Here is a 13,812-nt window from a genome sequence, read left to right as displayed (position 1 = left end):
CAAGATTTCTTGTTCCTAATGCCCAAGCCATGGCAGGCAAAATATTTGATACAAGTAAGAAACCTATTTAGTTCCTCATACGAGATGCCTAAACCATGTCAGCAAACAACCACAACCAAGTGAGAAACAGGAGTATAGCATATGATGAACCCCCTCTTTTAAAAGGCCAATGTAACCCCAATTGGTCCCCAACTGTAGTGGATTGCAACACACATAAATAAAAGAAGACTTTCGTACCTGACGAACAATTCCCTGACGGCGCGGACTGATGAAGATCCTTGCAATACGTTCCCCCAGGGCATGGTTTACACTGTGTCACTTCGTACATCCTCAGCTGATCATTGTACGTTCCTGGAGGGCAAGAACGCCAATCCAAACCAGTTCCTAGCATAAAAATTCAAAGTATTTTCACCTCTTATCCAGTTGATAGTGAGAGGACTTCTACCACGTACCAAGTGTGTGAGATAAGAATTGTCCCCATTTACGGCGTGACTGTTCATTGAAAAGCTTTTCTGCAGCACTTTTTGAAGGCATTTTGTGTCATCAAAGAGCGCATTTTCAGGAGATGAATTTTTTATCTCCAAATTTTTAAGTCTCAAGTGCCACACAAACGAGAGATTTTTGTCACTGCGACCTACGATTAGAATCGCTGCAATGTGTGATCAACAAAAAGAACTCTCTCTCCTCTGCGGGAAAAATTAGTAGTCACCAAGTTTGATACTGATTGTCAGCAATCACCGATTTTCTCCCTGAGGCACCTGTGATCACAACTGCAAACAAGTGATTTTTGACAAAAATTGCTTGCTTGCAGGGCACAGGAACAGGATGAACAGGTCATAACTTGCATCAATAACAAACTCCAAAAGCACAACTTTCCTCATCTTGGTGATGATACCAACCTTGTGGACAATAGTAGCCCACTGGACACGACAGAATATTCCTTGATGAATTGGAAGGAACCGCAGGGAGGCAGTAGAAACCTGGAGGACATGGGCTGCATGACCCCTTGCCAGCAGTGCTGGTGTAAGCACCAGCTTCACAAGGCTGATACTGAGCACTGCCATTTGGACACTGCATTCCCCTTGGGCAGACGTGGCTGCTGGGATTTGGTTGTTTCATCCCGCCGGGGCAATAATAACCGGCCCAGCATTCACCAGATGGGCTCGTCAGACCTGTAATATTTGAGAAGGGTAAATGAGTACAACATTGTAATTCCAAAATCTGCTGCAAATATAACTGAGGTGTTTTGACTGCAAGACTGAAGAAAAACGAAGCACTGGATTTCAAACACCGTTACACAGTACAGATACAGTACAATACAAGTAATCACAGCAGCATTTGACTGTCGATACCACGACAAAACCCGACTTCTGATATAACTGCAGCACTGACTATCGATTTTACTGCAGCACATGACTGCTGATATAACTGCAAAACTTGACTGTCGCTAAAACTGCAGCACATGACTGCCGATATAACTGCAAAACCTGACTGTTGATATAACTGCAGCAGTTTGACTGTTTATACAACCGCAAAATGTGACTGCAAGTGCTGATTTTGCAGGACTTGAATACTAATATAACTGCAGCACTTGACTGCCATTATAACTGAGCACTTGGCTTGAAGAAACCTATTACCTCATTTCTTACCTTCGTATCCACAGTACGAGCCAGCTGAACAGTTTCGGCACTGGTTATGTGAAGTCAGATGAGTCTGGTTTGAGAAGGTCCCCACAGGACATGGCGTTGGATGCATGGTACCATTGACGCAGTAACTGCCCTTTGGACAGGGATTCTGTTTGGGGTTGTCTGCACCTCCAGAACAGAAGAAGCCTTTCAAAGAAACATATGATAAATATAACAATACAAAGACAAAATTATTTATTTGTCACACCTTCTGCATCACTGTTAATCAATCAAAGATCATTGACAATTTTTTCCTCAGCAGTAAACATGTTTATAGGGCCAATCCAAGACCCCAAGCCTACACCCAAGACTCAACATTCACTCAGACCATCAATCTCAGTCGATACCTGTCCATTCCTGGATGGAGAGGAAAGATGAGGGTTACGAGTCTTGCTCAAGGATGCAAAAGTCCTTCTCAGAGTCAGAACTTGTTACTCAAAGGTCAGAATGAACCTTTTTAAACCAGATAAATATCATGATGATTTAAGTACAAAATGAAAATGGTTACCTTCTAGACACAGTGGTCCAGGTGTCATCATGTTTTCAATCGGGCAGTAATGACCTCCCCGACATGCCCTACACTGCTTGGACTCCCTCAGCCTCAGAGTGCCACTGTAGGTGCCCTTAGGACAGGGATAGGGGGCCAGGCTTCCTCGAGGGCAGTACTGACCCATTGGGCAGACGTACCCAGTCCTACCATCAGACGCCGTGGAGACATTAGCTCCAGACACACAGATATAACCTGAAAGAGATAATCATGAGTCAATATAATGAGAATAAAATTTTTATTTGCATTGATTTCCATATATCTTTGAGGCAAGATAATTTGTTAGTAGATTCTTCCACTGGATAGCCTTGGCAAGCCTTTCGAATGATGCTTTTAACAATAATTAACATTTTGGAAAGTCCTCACTTTGACCGTGGTCTAAAGTACTTAACAACAAATGGTACCTCAGGGGCGTAGCTAACTTTCTGTCGGGGGGGGGGACAAAATTACACCTTTATGACATTTTTTGGCAAAATTATGGCAGAAACACATTTGGGGGGCTTTCCTACCTGCATCACAGTATCCAGTTGGCTCCTGCAGTCCTTGCCCTCCGCAATAGAATGTCGCAGGACAGGGGTGGCATCCTGTCACATTTGTTTGGCCGGTCTCGTTACCAAACGTTCCACTTGGACATGGAAACATGTTAGCGTAGAGAGTTCCATTAGGACAGAAGAACCCTACAGATACAACACATTTCATATTATGCATGTTGTTTGATATCTTCAGGGTTTTTTTCCTAAGAAAAAGTTTTTTTGAAAAGAAGGTGATCACAATATAATGTCTACTTTTAAGAAAAACACATTCTAGAATCATTTCGTACCTCTTGGGCAAATCTTATCCTGATGTGATATGAGAGGCCCCTCGGTACTATCACAGTAGTACCCTGCAGGACACACCTTGCAGGCCCACGCCCCCACTTGATCCTGGTACTGGCCTGATGGACAACGCTTTGGTTGGATGGTCCCCTCGGAGCAGTAATGTCCTAGAAGAGAAGGAAAATGAAGAACAAATCACAAAAGATCTGATATTGTTTGCAAAAGATGGAAAGGTGTTCAGAGAATGACCTCAGAGAATGTGCAAAGGAGACAATTGAAAAAACTCTAAAAGTTGACAAGGTCACAAGGGAACAGCCCATTGATCCACAGCCTGTCGTACACTTCAATAAAAAGATTACCAACCTTTTGTGCAGTTATAACCATCAGGTTGAGACGAATTCTGTCCACCAGGACAATAGTAACCCTTGCTGCACGATCCTGTGGGTACCTTACTGCCCTCGTCCTTGCAGTAAGACCCAGCCAGGCAGGGGTGACAGTTCGTCATGTTGACATTCCTTGTGGTGTTGGAGTAGGACCCAACAGGGCATGGGTGAGGCTTCCCGGAGCCTGCCTGGCAGTAGAATCCCGATGGGCATACACCACCTGTGGTTCCATCCACGGGATCAGGTCTTTGCGCCCCCTTCTTACAAAAGTACCCAGCATCACACATCCCAGTCGGCTGGGGAAGGTAGCTGCTAGCACAGTAATGGCCAGGGCTACAAGGCACAGGCTCAGCTGACCCAGGAGGACAGAACGTCCCTTTGTTGCATTGGTGACCATCGGGTGTCGGCGAGACGGTTCCCCTGCGACAATAAAAGCCTCCATGGCATTCTCCGGAAGGTGTATTCAGGCCTGAACTGCTACAATAGGAACCAGCTGAAATAGGCAGGAGACGCATAAAAATCGGAGGATATCAAAATAACTCAAAATTCACAGCAAGGGGATGGTATGTTCTAGTGGTTTAGGTATTTGACTGCAGTCTGAATATCATCGATGGGTTTGGTACCAAAAGCCAGGGATGAGTCGTAATAAACCATGTAACAGCAAGATGGACACAGCTTATTTGGCAATGAGTAACTTTACCCATAACATGAATAAACTGCTCTTTTTATTACTTTCAACCACCCTTTACCTGAAATTCACAGCAAGGGGATGGTATGTTCTAGTGGTTTAGGTATTTGACTGCAGTCTGAATATCATCGATGGGTTTGGTACCAAAAGCCAGGGATGAGTCGTAATAAACCATGTAACAGCAAGATGGACACAGCTTATTTGGCAATGAGTAACTTTACCCATAACATGAATAAACTGCTCTTTTTATTACTTTCAACCACCCTTTACCTGGACACTCCGTGCAAGCTTTATCGGAAGTGGCACCTGTCTGATTATTGAAAGTTCCCGCCTTGCAGGGGTAGTCATTCCAGTGCTGTGTCTTCTTCAGACAATAATGGCCAGGCTTGCAGACATTTGCGGTGAAATTACCAGTTCCATTGGGACAATAGTATCCTATCAAAATAAAACACCGAGAGCTGGTACGAAATCAGAAACCGAAAAACAAGAAGAATTTGCAACTTGGAAAAAAATCTTGAGCGGTAACAAAATAAACACTTTGCAAGAATAACACCATCACACCTATTTTTAGCCATTTTACCTTAGCTCATAACAGATAATGGACGATGTCAGTGCCATAGTACTGTATAAGCTCCCTAAAAGGTAAACTAAAAAGAAGAATTTAAAAGATTTACGTTTGTAAAAAGTCATTAGCTGACTGCAATATCCTTACCTTCCGGGCAATCAATGCAGTCCACTCTTCCCTCCTCATCGGAGTAAGTCCCACTCGGACACCGTAGAGGTTTAATGCTTCTCAATCCCCCAGGGCAGTAGTAACCGATGGTGCAGATGCCTCCTATACCAGGGTCAGGACATGAACCGTTGGCGTGGCTCATGTTAGGGAACTTGTGGGCGATGCCGGCAAGGCACCAATAGCCGGGACCACATTCACCTAAAGAGAGAAGATCAGGAAGAAAACGTGTTAAGCGCTGCGCAATGGAGCAATTTGTGTGCGAGATTGCTCAGGATTTCAGGACTGACCTGCGATTGCTTCCAGAGCTCCGCAGTCATTTTCCGAGGACACCAATCTGAGCGCCATCCACGCCAAACATGTGACAATCATGCCCAAGGCCATACCCAGCTGGCTCGTTGTATCCGTGGAGAGAGAGCTGAAGTCAAGTTCTACTTTCAATTTGAATTGCTGCAACATGCAATAATAATTGTTGCTACAATATCTTTTGTCTGCGGGTAAAACTGGTAACTGCTGGGACAAAATGTGTGGTAAAAGACTCTTACCAGTCGGTTTCGTAAGTGCTTTCCCCCGACAGAACATTCCAGCAGGACACGGCCGACAATGACTCACATGGGACTGCTTAAGAAGACTGCCATAAGTTCCAGGTGGACACGGTATGGGCTCAGCTCCAGTCCCTTCAGGGCAGTAGTGGCCCATTGGACACTGTTCGGTGTGGCCCTGGACCTTACAGAAATGTCCCAAGGGGCAGGGGTAGCACCATGGTGATAGGGTGTGGTTCACCTGGAGCAATAGAATTGAAAAAGATGAATTATACCATGGCACCATAGGTCTATATTAAATATAATGCATGAGAAAACTTACCCTCTCTAGAAAAAAATGCCCCAAAAATGTCTTTGAGTAAAAGCTCCGGTACAGATCAATTTTTGTTTGAACAGTATAAAACAAACACTTGCAATAGGCCTGGACCTTATGAGACATGGTCTTGAGGGAACAGAGTTGAAAACTGCTAGGAGTCTGACCCGGCCCTTGACGCTGTGTATCCATTGACTTTTCCCCAGTGCAGTTTTTCCTTGATCCGTGTTGGCCTCTGAGACGCCATACACAAAATGCACCTTCGTTTGGTTCATTTGATGTTCCCATTGATTGTACACGGGGAACAAGCTGTGGAGACAATGGAAACTATGCCAGAAGTCCAGAAGCTCACAAGGGAACAGCCTTAGAGGTAGCACCTGGAGGGGAGGGGGCTACATTAAAAACCCACTTACAAAGCTATTTTTCTGACACTGCATAGGTTGTCCTGTCCCAGTAGGACACTGATGTCCCACCATGCACGTCTTATCCTTCTGCTGCTGGTATATCGATCCCTCAGGGCAGTAGTAGCCAGCCTTACAAGGACCGGAGGGCTTCGCCAGCCCATCGACAAGGCAGTACATGCCAGACACGCAGGGCTGGCATTGGTTAGAAGAGTTGAGACCGGTCATATTGCTGAAAGTTCCTGCAGGACAGTATAATGGACATGAATGGTTGCATATCAAATATGGTTAACCATTTCCCTTCAGGCCCTTTTAGGCTTGATTTCATAAGTATGATCATCTGCTTTCAGGGTCTTTTATGATATTGCATCGTCAACCTCTGCACCGTGGGTCAAGATGCAAAAACAGTCTGTCAAGTGAAGTTGTTTAGTGAATTGTAATCTAGCATCATGGTGAGTCTATCTACATTTAGTCGCTCAAAGGCCTACGCCATTCATTCAAAATTGAAATTGAAAATTTGAAAATTTCCAATTGCATAAATACAAATTTCAATAAACTTCAACGATGCTGTTGTGAAGACTTTACTACAAATGTGACCTGTCACAGCAAAACCAGTCAGTGTCAGCCGGGCAGAATCCCTGCCAAACAGATTAACTTTACCTCTAGGACACAGCTCAGGTAAGGAACTTCCTTCTGGGCAATAGCCACCTTTGGGGCATATGATCTCATCAGGGAGAATGGAGCCCGGCGGACAGTAGTACCCTGCTAGGCACTTGCCTTCAGGGGATGTCAGGTTGGCCTTCCCACAGTAGTGACCTAGAAAGAAAGATGCAGTCGTCAGTTACTTTGTGGAGCGGTGATCTAGTTTCATACTTATCATCATTGTGGTTTCATTATCAAACAGTGATACATTCCTTGTGACCTTCGGTCAGTCACTTTACTAAGACGGCCTTATTCTTGGAATGAGACGCACAATTTAATTTCCTTGTAATTAGTGCCATTGCCGGAGAAAAACCCCATTCTGAATTCTCACCATGAGTACAATTCTGACACTCCCTCAGGTCCGTCAATTTGCGAACATTAGAAAATGTTCCATTTGGACAGGCCTGTGGTTCAGCAGTCTGTAGAGGGCAGTAGAATCCACGTGGGCACCGGTTGGCATCACCTCCCTGGCGAGGTGTACCAGACTTGGCACCCTTCCTGCAGTAGTACCTAAAGGAACAGAATGACATCATTATCTCTTTGCTACCGCTGGGTCTCGGCTGAGTGAATGGCACCAGTGGCCTGCACCTGGTATAGCAAAACGAAAATGCAGTGTCCATAAGTGATGGCCAGTCACTTTCTTTGAGCGAAAGTCAATCTTTGTTAGACCACAGTATATTGGTGTCCACATCTAAACAGTTTATGTTACGAATGATGTCAATTTTTAGATTGTGAATTGCCAAGTGGCTACATATAGAAAATAATTGTTACCCGAAGAAGTTTGATCAATTTTGGCATCAAGCAGATTCGACAACACATCTTCAACTTACCCCGGCAGGCAACTGTTTGTGTATTTAACTTGGGCATATCGGTCACAGAAGTAGCCCCCAGAACATGGTAGACACCCAGCGATACTGCCAGCCCCTTCTTCATCGTTGTACGTACCAGGGGGGCAGCGATGTTCCTTGGCAAATCTTGTACCAGGAGGGCAGTAATGACCTGGAGTAGAGGGAATAGTACTATAAGGTAGTGGAGGTTTGGATGAAATCCTATAGATGCCATGCAATGAGGGGTGCACCATATCAAGGCATGTGCGACCATTGTAATGACAACGTCAATGGCTGATGACGAAAATGACGTCACACAACATCACGCGATACAAGCTAACAAAGCCAGCAAGTGACGTCAGATTGATGCACTCACATCTCTTGCGGCATGTCTTGTGAACATTATCATGACAACGCCAACTGCTGATATGTAAATGACGTCATTAGACGTCACGCGGTACGGTTTGGTATGAAACACAACAAATGCAAAAGAATATTTCAGCTATGCCTAAAAATGATCTCTGTTCATTACTAATATTTTGTTGAGCTTTTGGGTGTTGGATATACAAAATTGTTGACTCATTTCGACAGCACACTCTCGTCTTACCCTTCGGACAAATGGAAGTTTCATTATATGCCACGACAGCCTCCAGCGTATCGCAATAGTAACCAGCCGGGCACGTCTCACAGCTTCCCTGTCCAAACTCGTCCTGGTATGATCCAGGGGAACATCGCAGTGCAACTGAGCTCCCTCTCGGGCAGCGATGACCTAAACCAAGAATACAAGTCTAAGTGTTTGGAACTTCAGAGATGAAAGTTCAGCACAAGTTTCATTGAACTCACTTTGCTGTGCTCGGGCAGTGACTGACATCTTACCTGATTATGGTCAATGACATGATTTTTTTAATTGATTGAAAAACAAATTGAACCAGGCTGGTCAATTTAAAAGATTTAAAGAAAATTCAACCAAAGGGACCAACCAATTGAATTTCGGTGACAGTCGGGTGACGGCAATATCACGCATCTCCAAGAATTCACAATTTGACATCATCTGATAAACTAGGTTTCACGTTTTGAAGAAATCAGGTCCAAAGTGGATTCATTCAGAGCACTAGGGGACTTACCAAGAGGGCAAATGAACTGTGTCAGATTGCCCTGATCCACTCCACTAGGACAGTAATACCCCGTATGACAGGGCCCAGTAGGCCGAGCATTGCCCTCGTTCTCACAATAATACCCCTTGGTACAGTTGAGGCAGTCCTTCAACGATCTCCCACCTAGGATTTGGTTATATGTCGCGGCGGGACAGGCGGTGGCATTAGGACTTCCAACAGGGCAGAAATGGCCTCGTGGACAAATATCTCCTGATGACCCGTCTCGTGGTGCGGGGGTACTCGCGCCCATTTTGCAATAAAAGCCATGATAGCACTTCCCAGTTGGCTGCGACATCATATGCTGGTCGCAATACCACCCGGGGGTGCAGGGAATAGGGAATGGACTGGCCTCGGGGCAGTAGGACCCCGGCTTGCATGCTCCTCCTCGAGATGCCCTGTAAGGCTGGCTGTACTCCGAACCACCTGAGCAGTAGAATCCCTGCTTGCAGGGCCCAGTGGGTGTGGCAAGACCCGGAACAAGGCAGTAGTATCTGGAATGAAGTTGATATTCTTTTTATCTTTTTTCCAATTGATAATGAAGCAATAAACAACTGCCATTATTCAGAACAAATCCTTTACTTGCTTCTTGCTTCTTTCTATTGACAATAAATTGGCTCCAGTCTGATTGGAAACTCATCCACTCAGGATTGCACCTCTATGTCTAAGTTAATCGGTCACCAAAAATTAGGCCGTAAGGCAAAATCACTTAAAATCATTCAAATACAAATACTTCGTATTCTATTAAGGCGTCTGAATCACACGACTTACCCCGGCGTGCAGGGCTTACAATCCTTCTTCTCACTGGCTCCAGTCGTATTGAAAAACGTTCCTTCATCGCACGGAAACTGGTTGTCTCTAATTGTCCCCAGGGGGCAGTAGTAACCAGGAGGACACGGTGTTGGCGACGAGGTATTTGTCAGACAGTAAAACCCGGCTGGACAATCGTCACATGTTGGCTCTCCCTCTGCCTCCTGGTAGGTACCGGCTTTACAGACTGTGGGGTACTCGGAACCAGTAGGACACATGGAACCTGAAAAAGTTCATTAACTCTGCCTACAAATAAAGCTTTAAGGGGTACGATGTTTGTATTTAGTGGTGGCACAGGAAAATAGAAATGCAGTTATACACAATGCCGTATTGCAGGTAGAGTCCAAGTCACAATTGACATCTGTTAATTCGCGTCAGTTGTGCGTAAGTTGCACAACCAAGCGTGTCAATTGCGCGTAATGTGACATCGTGTGAATTTTCACCCATTTGGCGTATTCCCAATAATGATTCTTGCGATCAAATGAAATAGAAAGCTCACATTTTACCCAAACTCCATGAGAAAAAGGTTTTAGAGTAGACCCGATTACAAATAGCCTGGCCGGTGCGATTGAAACGTACTCATTGTTTTCACTGTACCAGGACCCATTTCAAGCATGCAGCAGTTGCGCAACCTCCGTAGCCTCAATATCATCGAGCTACAAGATACTTTGAGACAAAACAGACCTGATGGACAAAATCCCCCCATGGTGTTGTTCCCCGGAGCTGGATCTGTTGACCCCCTTACGCAGTAGTACCCAGCATAGCAATCTGTCCCCGGTTGTGTCATGTTGGTTTCTGGGCAGGCTTTCCCACCGGGGCAAGGCAGGCACTGGTCGGCACTCTGTAGCCACAGATCAGAGCTAAAACAAAAATGCAGCGAGTCTTTGTAGCCGACCACATTGGTTTGGTGCCAAATTGGGGTGGAGCAGTCTAGGTTACATTCATGGTACTCACAAGGATGGGGCTTTTGATTGACCTTTCAGGTACAGGGTATATGGAATCTCAAATTTACATGACACAGTTGAAAGCAGAGTAAAGTTACTTGCCAAAGGTCACAAGTGATACGATAGTGTCAGGTTCCATAAAAAACGTCTTAAGCTTAGTTTGGCAACTTGTAATTATTTTTAAGTGATTTTATTCTAGACTTCTAGTTGTGATTTGGTTCTCATAAGACCAATTTGGGATGAATGGATATGACCAGAACACCAAGAAGGGGTAAAATTGTCAGTCCAAAAAGTTTACTTGGAGGAATATTTGCATGATGAGAAAGAAACACTTTTCGTACTTACCTATATGTGCCAACAGGGCAAGGAATCGGCTTCTCACAACTGACTGGGCAATAAAAACCCCTAGGGCAGGCTCCATACGTTCGGCTGTTGGGAGGATGTGAGAAGGTTGCTCCCAAGGAGGACCAGTACCCACCACTGATGGGTCCAGACACTTGGGTCATCCCTGGAAGGGAGATAGAGTTACAGAACGTGGAAAGAAGAAATGACTGGAGATTTGAATGCCTGAAACCTCCTTTTTGCAAGCCAGAAGCTTTAACTACTGATCACTTCATATGTCCAATTGAGTGGTAAATAAAATGGCCACTGGATCGAATTTTAGATGACGAGGTCACCTGAGGCTATAACTGCTAAATCACTTCGTTTGTCCAAGTTGTCACCGAATCAAGCTCAAATGACGAGTTCACCTGACTTGTGGTACATGCGTGGTGAATTTAAAGAAGTTATTCTGGTTAAGACGAACACCATAGCCAAACTATCAATTTCAGGCATCAGTGACCTTGAAAAGTGGGTAAAATTGAAACCTGGGTGATAGTAATAGATGATCATAAGATGTACCCATGATATGAATCTGGTTGCAATGAGGCATGTGATTCTGTAAGGGACATTAGCACACCATGAGATGTGTTGGTTTTTCATTAGAATTGATTACCAGAAGAAGCGTCACTTACACAAATATATCAAGTAAACCTGACAATATAGATAGAACAGAATATATAAACATGATATCTTTGGATCACGGCTGAATGAATCACTGTATAAATCTAATCCTGATCAAAATAGAAAACTGACATCTTTACCCTCTTGGTTGCAGTAAGAGCCCGGCTCACAACTCTTGCATTGGCTTTTCATCTCTAGGCCGCGACGTCTGCTGTACCTTCCCATCGGACATCGCATCGGCAGGAGGAGAGGTGACGTCAAGTTACTACCAGGACAGTAATGACCTGAAGATACAATGATAGTTTAATTGTAGTGAGAGGGATCAATTACCAGGCTACTAGGCTAGACTTACCAAACACATAGACCACCATGTAGATAATTCAGGAGAGAAAAAATCAAATCCTCATTCAATTCTGACTGTACAGTAGAACCTCTCTATTAAGGACAACCCCGGGACTGAAAAATGCTGCCCTTAGAAGAGAGGTGTCCTGATTAGAGAGGTCAAATTGAACTGAAAGAACCAATTTGGGACCAAATCAAATGTCCTTAATAGAGAGGTGTCTGCAAGGGAGGTTCCACTGTATATCCAAGCATCAAATATAACCTGATACTTCTCAATGAAACTGAACCAACCTTCTGGGCACAATTCCGGCCTTGTCCTAGAGTAGCAGAGATATCCACCAGGGCAAGGTTTACAGGTCCTCATACCGGTGGAGTTGGCATGGAAGCCCGATGGACAGGCTTTAGGTAGACTCGTGCCATTGGGGCAAAAGTGGTGTAGTGGGCACAGGCCTCCCATCGGACTCTCGGCAGGAGTAGGTGATGTCATCCCACTGATGCAGAAGAAACCAGCAGTGCAAATACCTGAAGGGTAATGCAGAATAAGATGAGTTCTCTGGGGTGTAAAACTTGAGAAAATCTCTGCAGTGGTTACAATCGAAAACAATGGAAAAGTAACACTGAAATGCAACTCAAATACATATTTAACCTGTATCTTTTTCTTTAGCATGCATGTAGCATGAAGATGATGATACTCCCTATGAGACCGTAAACAACACTTCCAATTCTGATAGTTATATCCTTCACTGCCAAGCCAACCTAGCCATGTCTTCTTGAAAAGGGCAGTCCTGGAGTCCTTTCCCTTGCCCTAAGCATCAATCAGATGTTCACATTGAGCTAGCCAAACCTTATGGAGCAAGAGAGGCCTAAAAAAACAGTCAAGTGAAAAATCTTTACTGAAGATAACTATAACATGATGAAGAATGCAACTGCCACAGATAGTTTCAGATTTACTCACCAGATGGAGCTGTCAATGTCGTATTGTCGCAATACTTCCCAGGATCACACGGCCGGCAATCATCAACGGACCTACCCATCTTGTCGGGGTTATACGTCCCGACCGGGCACGGCAGCATAGTGTCGGTTCCCTCTGGGCAAAAGCGGCCTTCCCGACAAACCTCACCCCAGACGTCGAGCAGGAAATCACTATCTGATTGGACGAAGATGGGTTGGGCGTTAACAGCTCTTCTGTAACAGATATGTCCCGCCATGCACTTGCCGGTGGGATATGCTCCTCCCAATTCACTACAGTAATGACCCGGAGGACACGGGAGACACTCTGATTCCAACTTCATACCAGTGCTGAAATATAGACCTCCATTTCAATTAGTTAAACATTCAATCAGAAAAAACTTGCACTAACTTGATACCGTACAGTCACAAATACATGGACACCTCGCCTTGCCTTCAACACCAGGAGAGTAACAACTCTGACAGACGCCTTGGTCATATCCCCTCCAACATCTCCAGTAGATCCCTTATCGTACTTTACGTGACTTGGCTTATCAGTTGTTGCAGCTTCATCATCCTTTGTTGGCCCGGAGCAGATTCTCCCTCCATCTCTCCCTACAATGTCCCTATCCAGAGGTCTCTGCTTTGGCCAAGATGGTAGTTGCTATGGCTCTCTGCTGCGTGTCTCCTGTACAATCTTCACTCATTACATTTCTAAATTCTGGTATTCCACATAATCCACGAAATTTCATGTCAAAACATCTCTTGAATTTCCAGGAAAATCTACCAACAGTAATCCATAAATGCAAAAAACCCTTTTCCCATTTTAAAAAGGTAAATCCAAGGGTCTGGCAGCAGATTAAGTGGGGGAAAAAGTTTCCATCTGTTCATCATTTTTGTAGCAGTTTCCATGTTACATTTCCAAGGAAAGAGTATACAAAGATGTCAAGAGCATCCCTTTTTAATATTCACTTCTCAATCT

The 13,812-nt window shown here is 44.6% G+C and overlaps 1 protein-coding gene across 1 annotated transcript in view; it reads right to left on the bottom strand.

Annotated features, from left to right (window-relative positions):
* The window catches only part of LOC135488586 (uncharacterized), a 54,071-nt gene that overhangs the window by 14,633 nt on the left and 25,626 nt on the right, over nucleotides 1–13,812 (bottom strand). The window contains exons 26-48 of the mRNA XM_064773229.1: nucleotides 12,838–13,181; nucleotides 12,174–12,404; nucleotides 11,681–11,824; nucleotides 10,884–11,046; nucleotides 10,279–10,454; nucleotides 9,556–9,817; nucleotides 8,758–9,278; nucleotides 8,241–8,402; nucleotides 7,637–7,805; nucleotides 7,138–7,316; nucleotides 6,765–6,920; nucleotides 6,117–6,355; nucleotides 5,461–5,631; nucleotides 5,139–5,298; nucleotides 4,831–5,049; nucleotides 4,389–4,553; nucleotides 3,411–3,923; nucleotides 3,053–3,214; nucleotides 2,742–2,909; nucleotides 2,194–2,427; nucleotides 1,650–1,832; nucleotides 900–1,172; nucleotides 238–351 (exon numbers count right to left, since the gene is read on the bottom strand). Coding sequence (XP_064629299.1) covers nucleotides 238–351; nucleotides 900–1,172; nucleotides 1,650–1,832; nucleotides 2,194–2,427; nucleotides 2,742–2,909; nucleotides 3,053–3,214; nucleotides 3,411–3,923; nucleotides 4,389–4,553; nucleotides 4,831–5,049; nucleotides 5,139–5,298; nucleotides 5,461–5,631; nucleotides 6,117–6,355; nucleotides 6,765–6,920; nucleotides 7,138–7,316; nucleotides 7,637–7,805; nucleotides 8,241–8,402; nucleotides 8,758–9,278; nucleotides 9,556–9,817; nucleotides 10,279–10,454; nucleotides 10,884–11,046; nucleotides 11,681–11,824; nucleotides 12,174–12,404; nucleotides 12,838–13,181 — 5,108 coding nt within the window. The remainder of the gene's footprint in view (nucleotides 1–237; nucleotides 352–899; nucleotides 1,173–1,649; nucleotides 1,833–2,193; nucleotides 2,428–2,741; nucleotides 2,910–3,052; nucleotides 3,215–3,410; nucleotides 3,924–4,388; nucleotides 4,554–4,830; nucleotides 5,050–5,138; nucleotides 5,299–5,460; nucleotides 5,632–6,116; nucleotides 6,356–6,764; nucleotides 6,921–7,137; nucleotides 7,317–7,636; nucleotides 7,806–8,240; nucleotides 8,403–8,757; nucleotides 9,279–9,555; nucleotides 9,818–10,278; nucleotides 10,455–10,883; nucleotides 11,047–11,680; nucleotides 11,825–12,173; nucleotides 12,405–12,837; nucleotides 13,182–13,812) is intronic.

Source organism: Lineus longissimus, chromosome 5, assembly GCF_910592395.1.
Source record: "Lineus longissimus chromosome 5, tnLinLong1.2, whole genome shotgun sequence".
In the NCBI taxonomy this organism is placed as follows: domain Eukaryota; kingdom Metazoa; phylum Nemertea; class Pilidiophora; order Heteronemertea; family Lineidae; genus Lineus; species Lineus longissimus.
The sequence above is the reverse complement of the archived record's forward strand: the minus strand, read 5'-3'. Positions and strand labels throughout refer to the sequence as shown.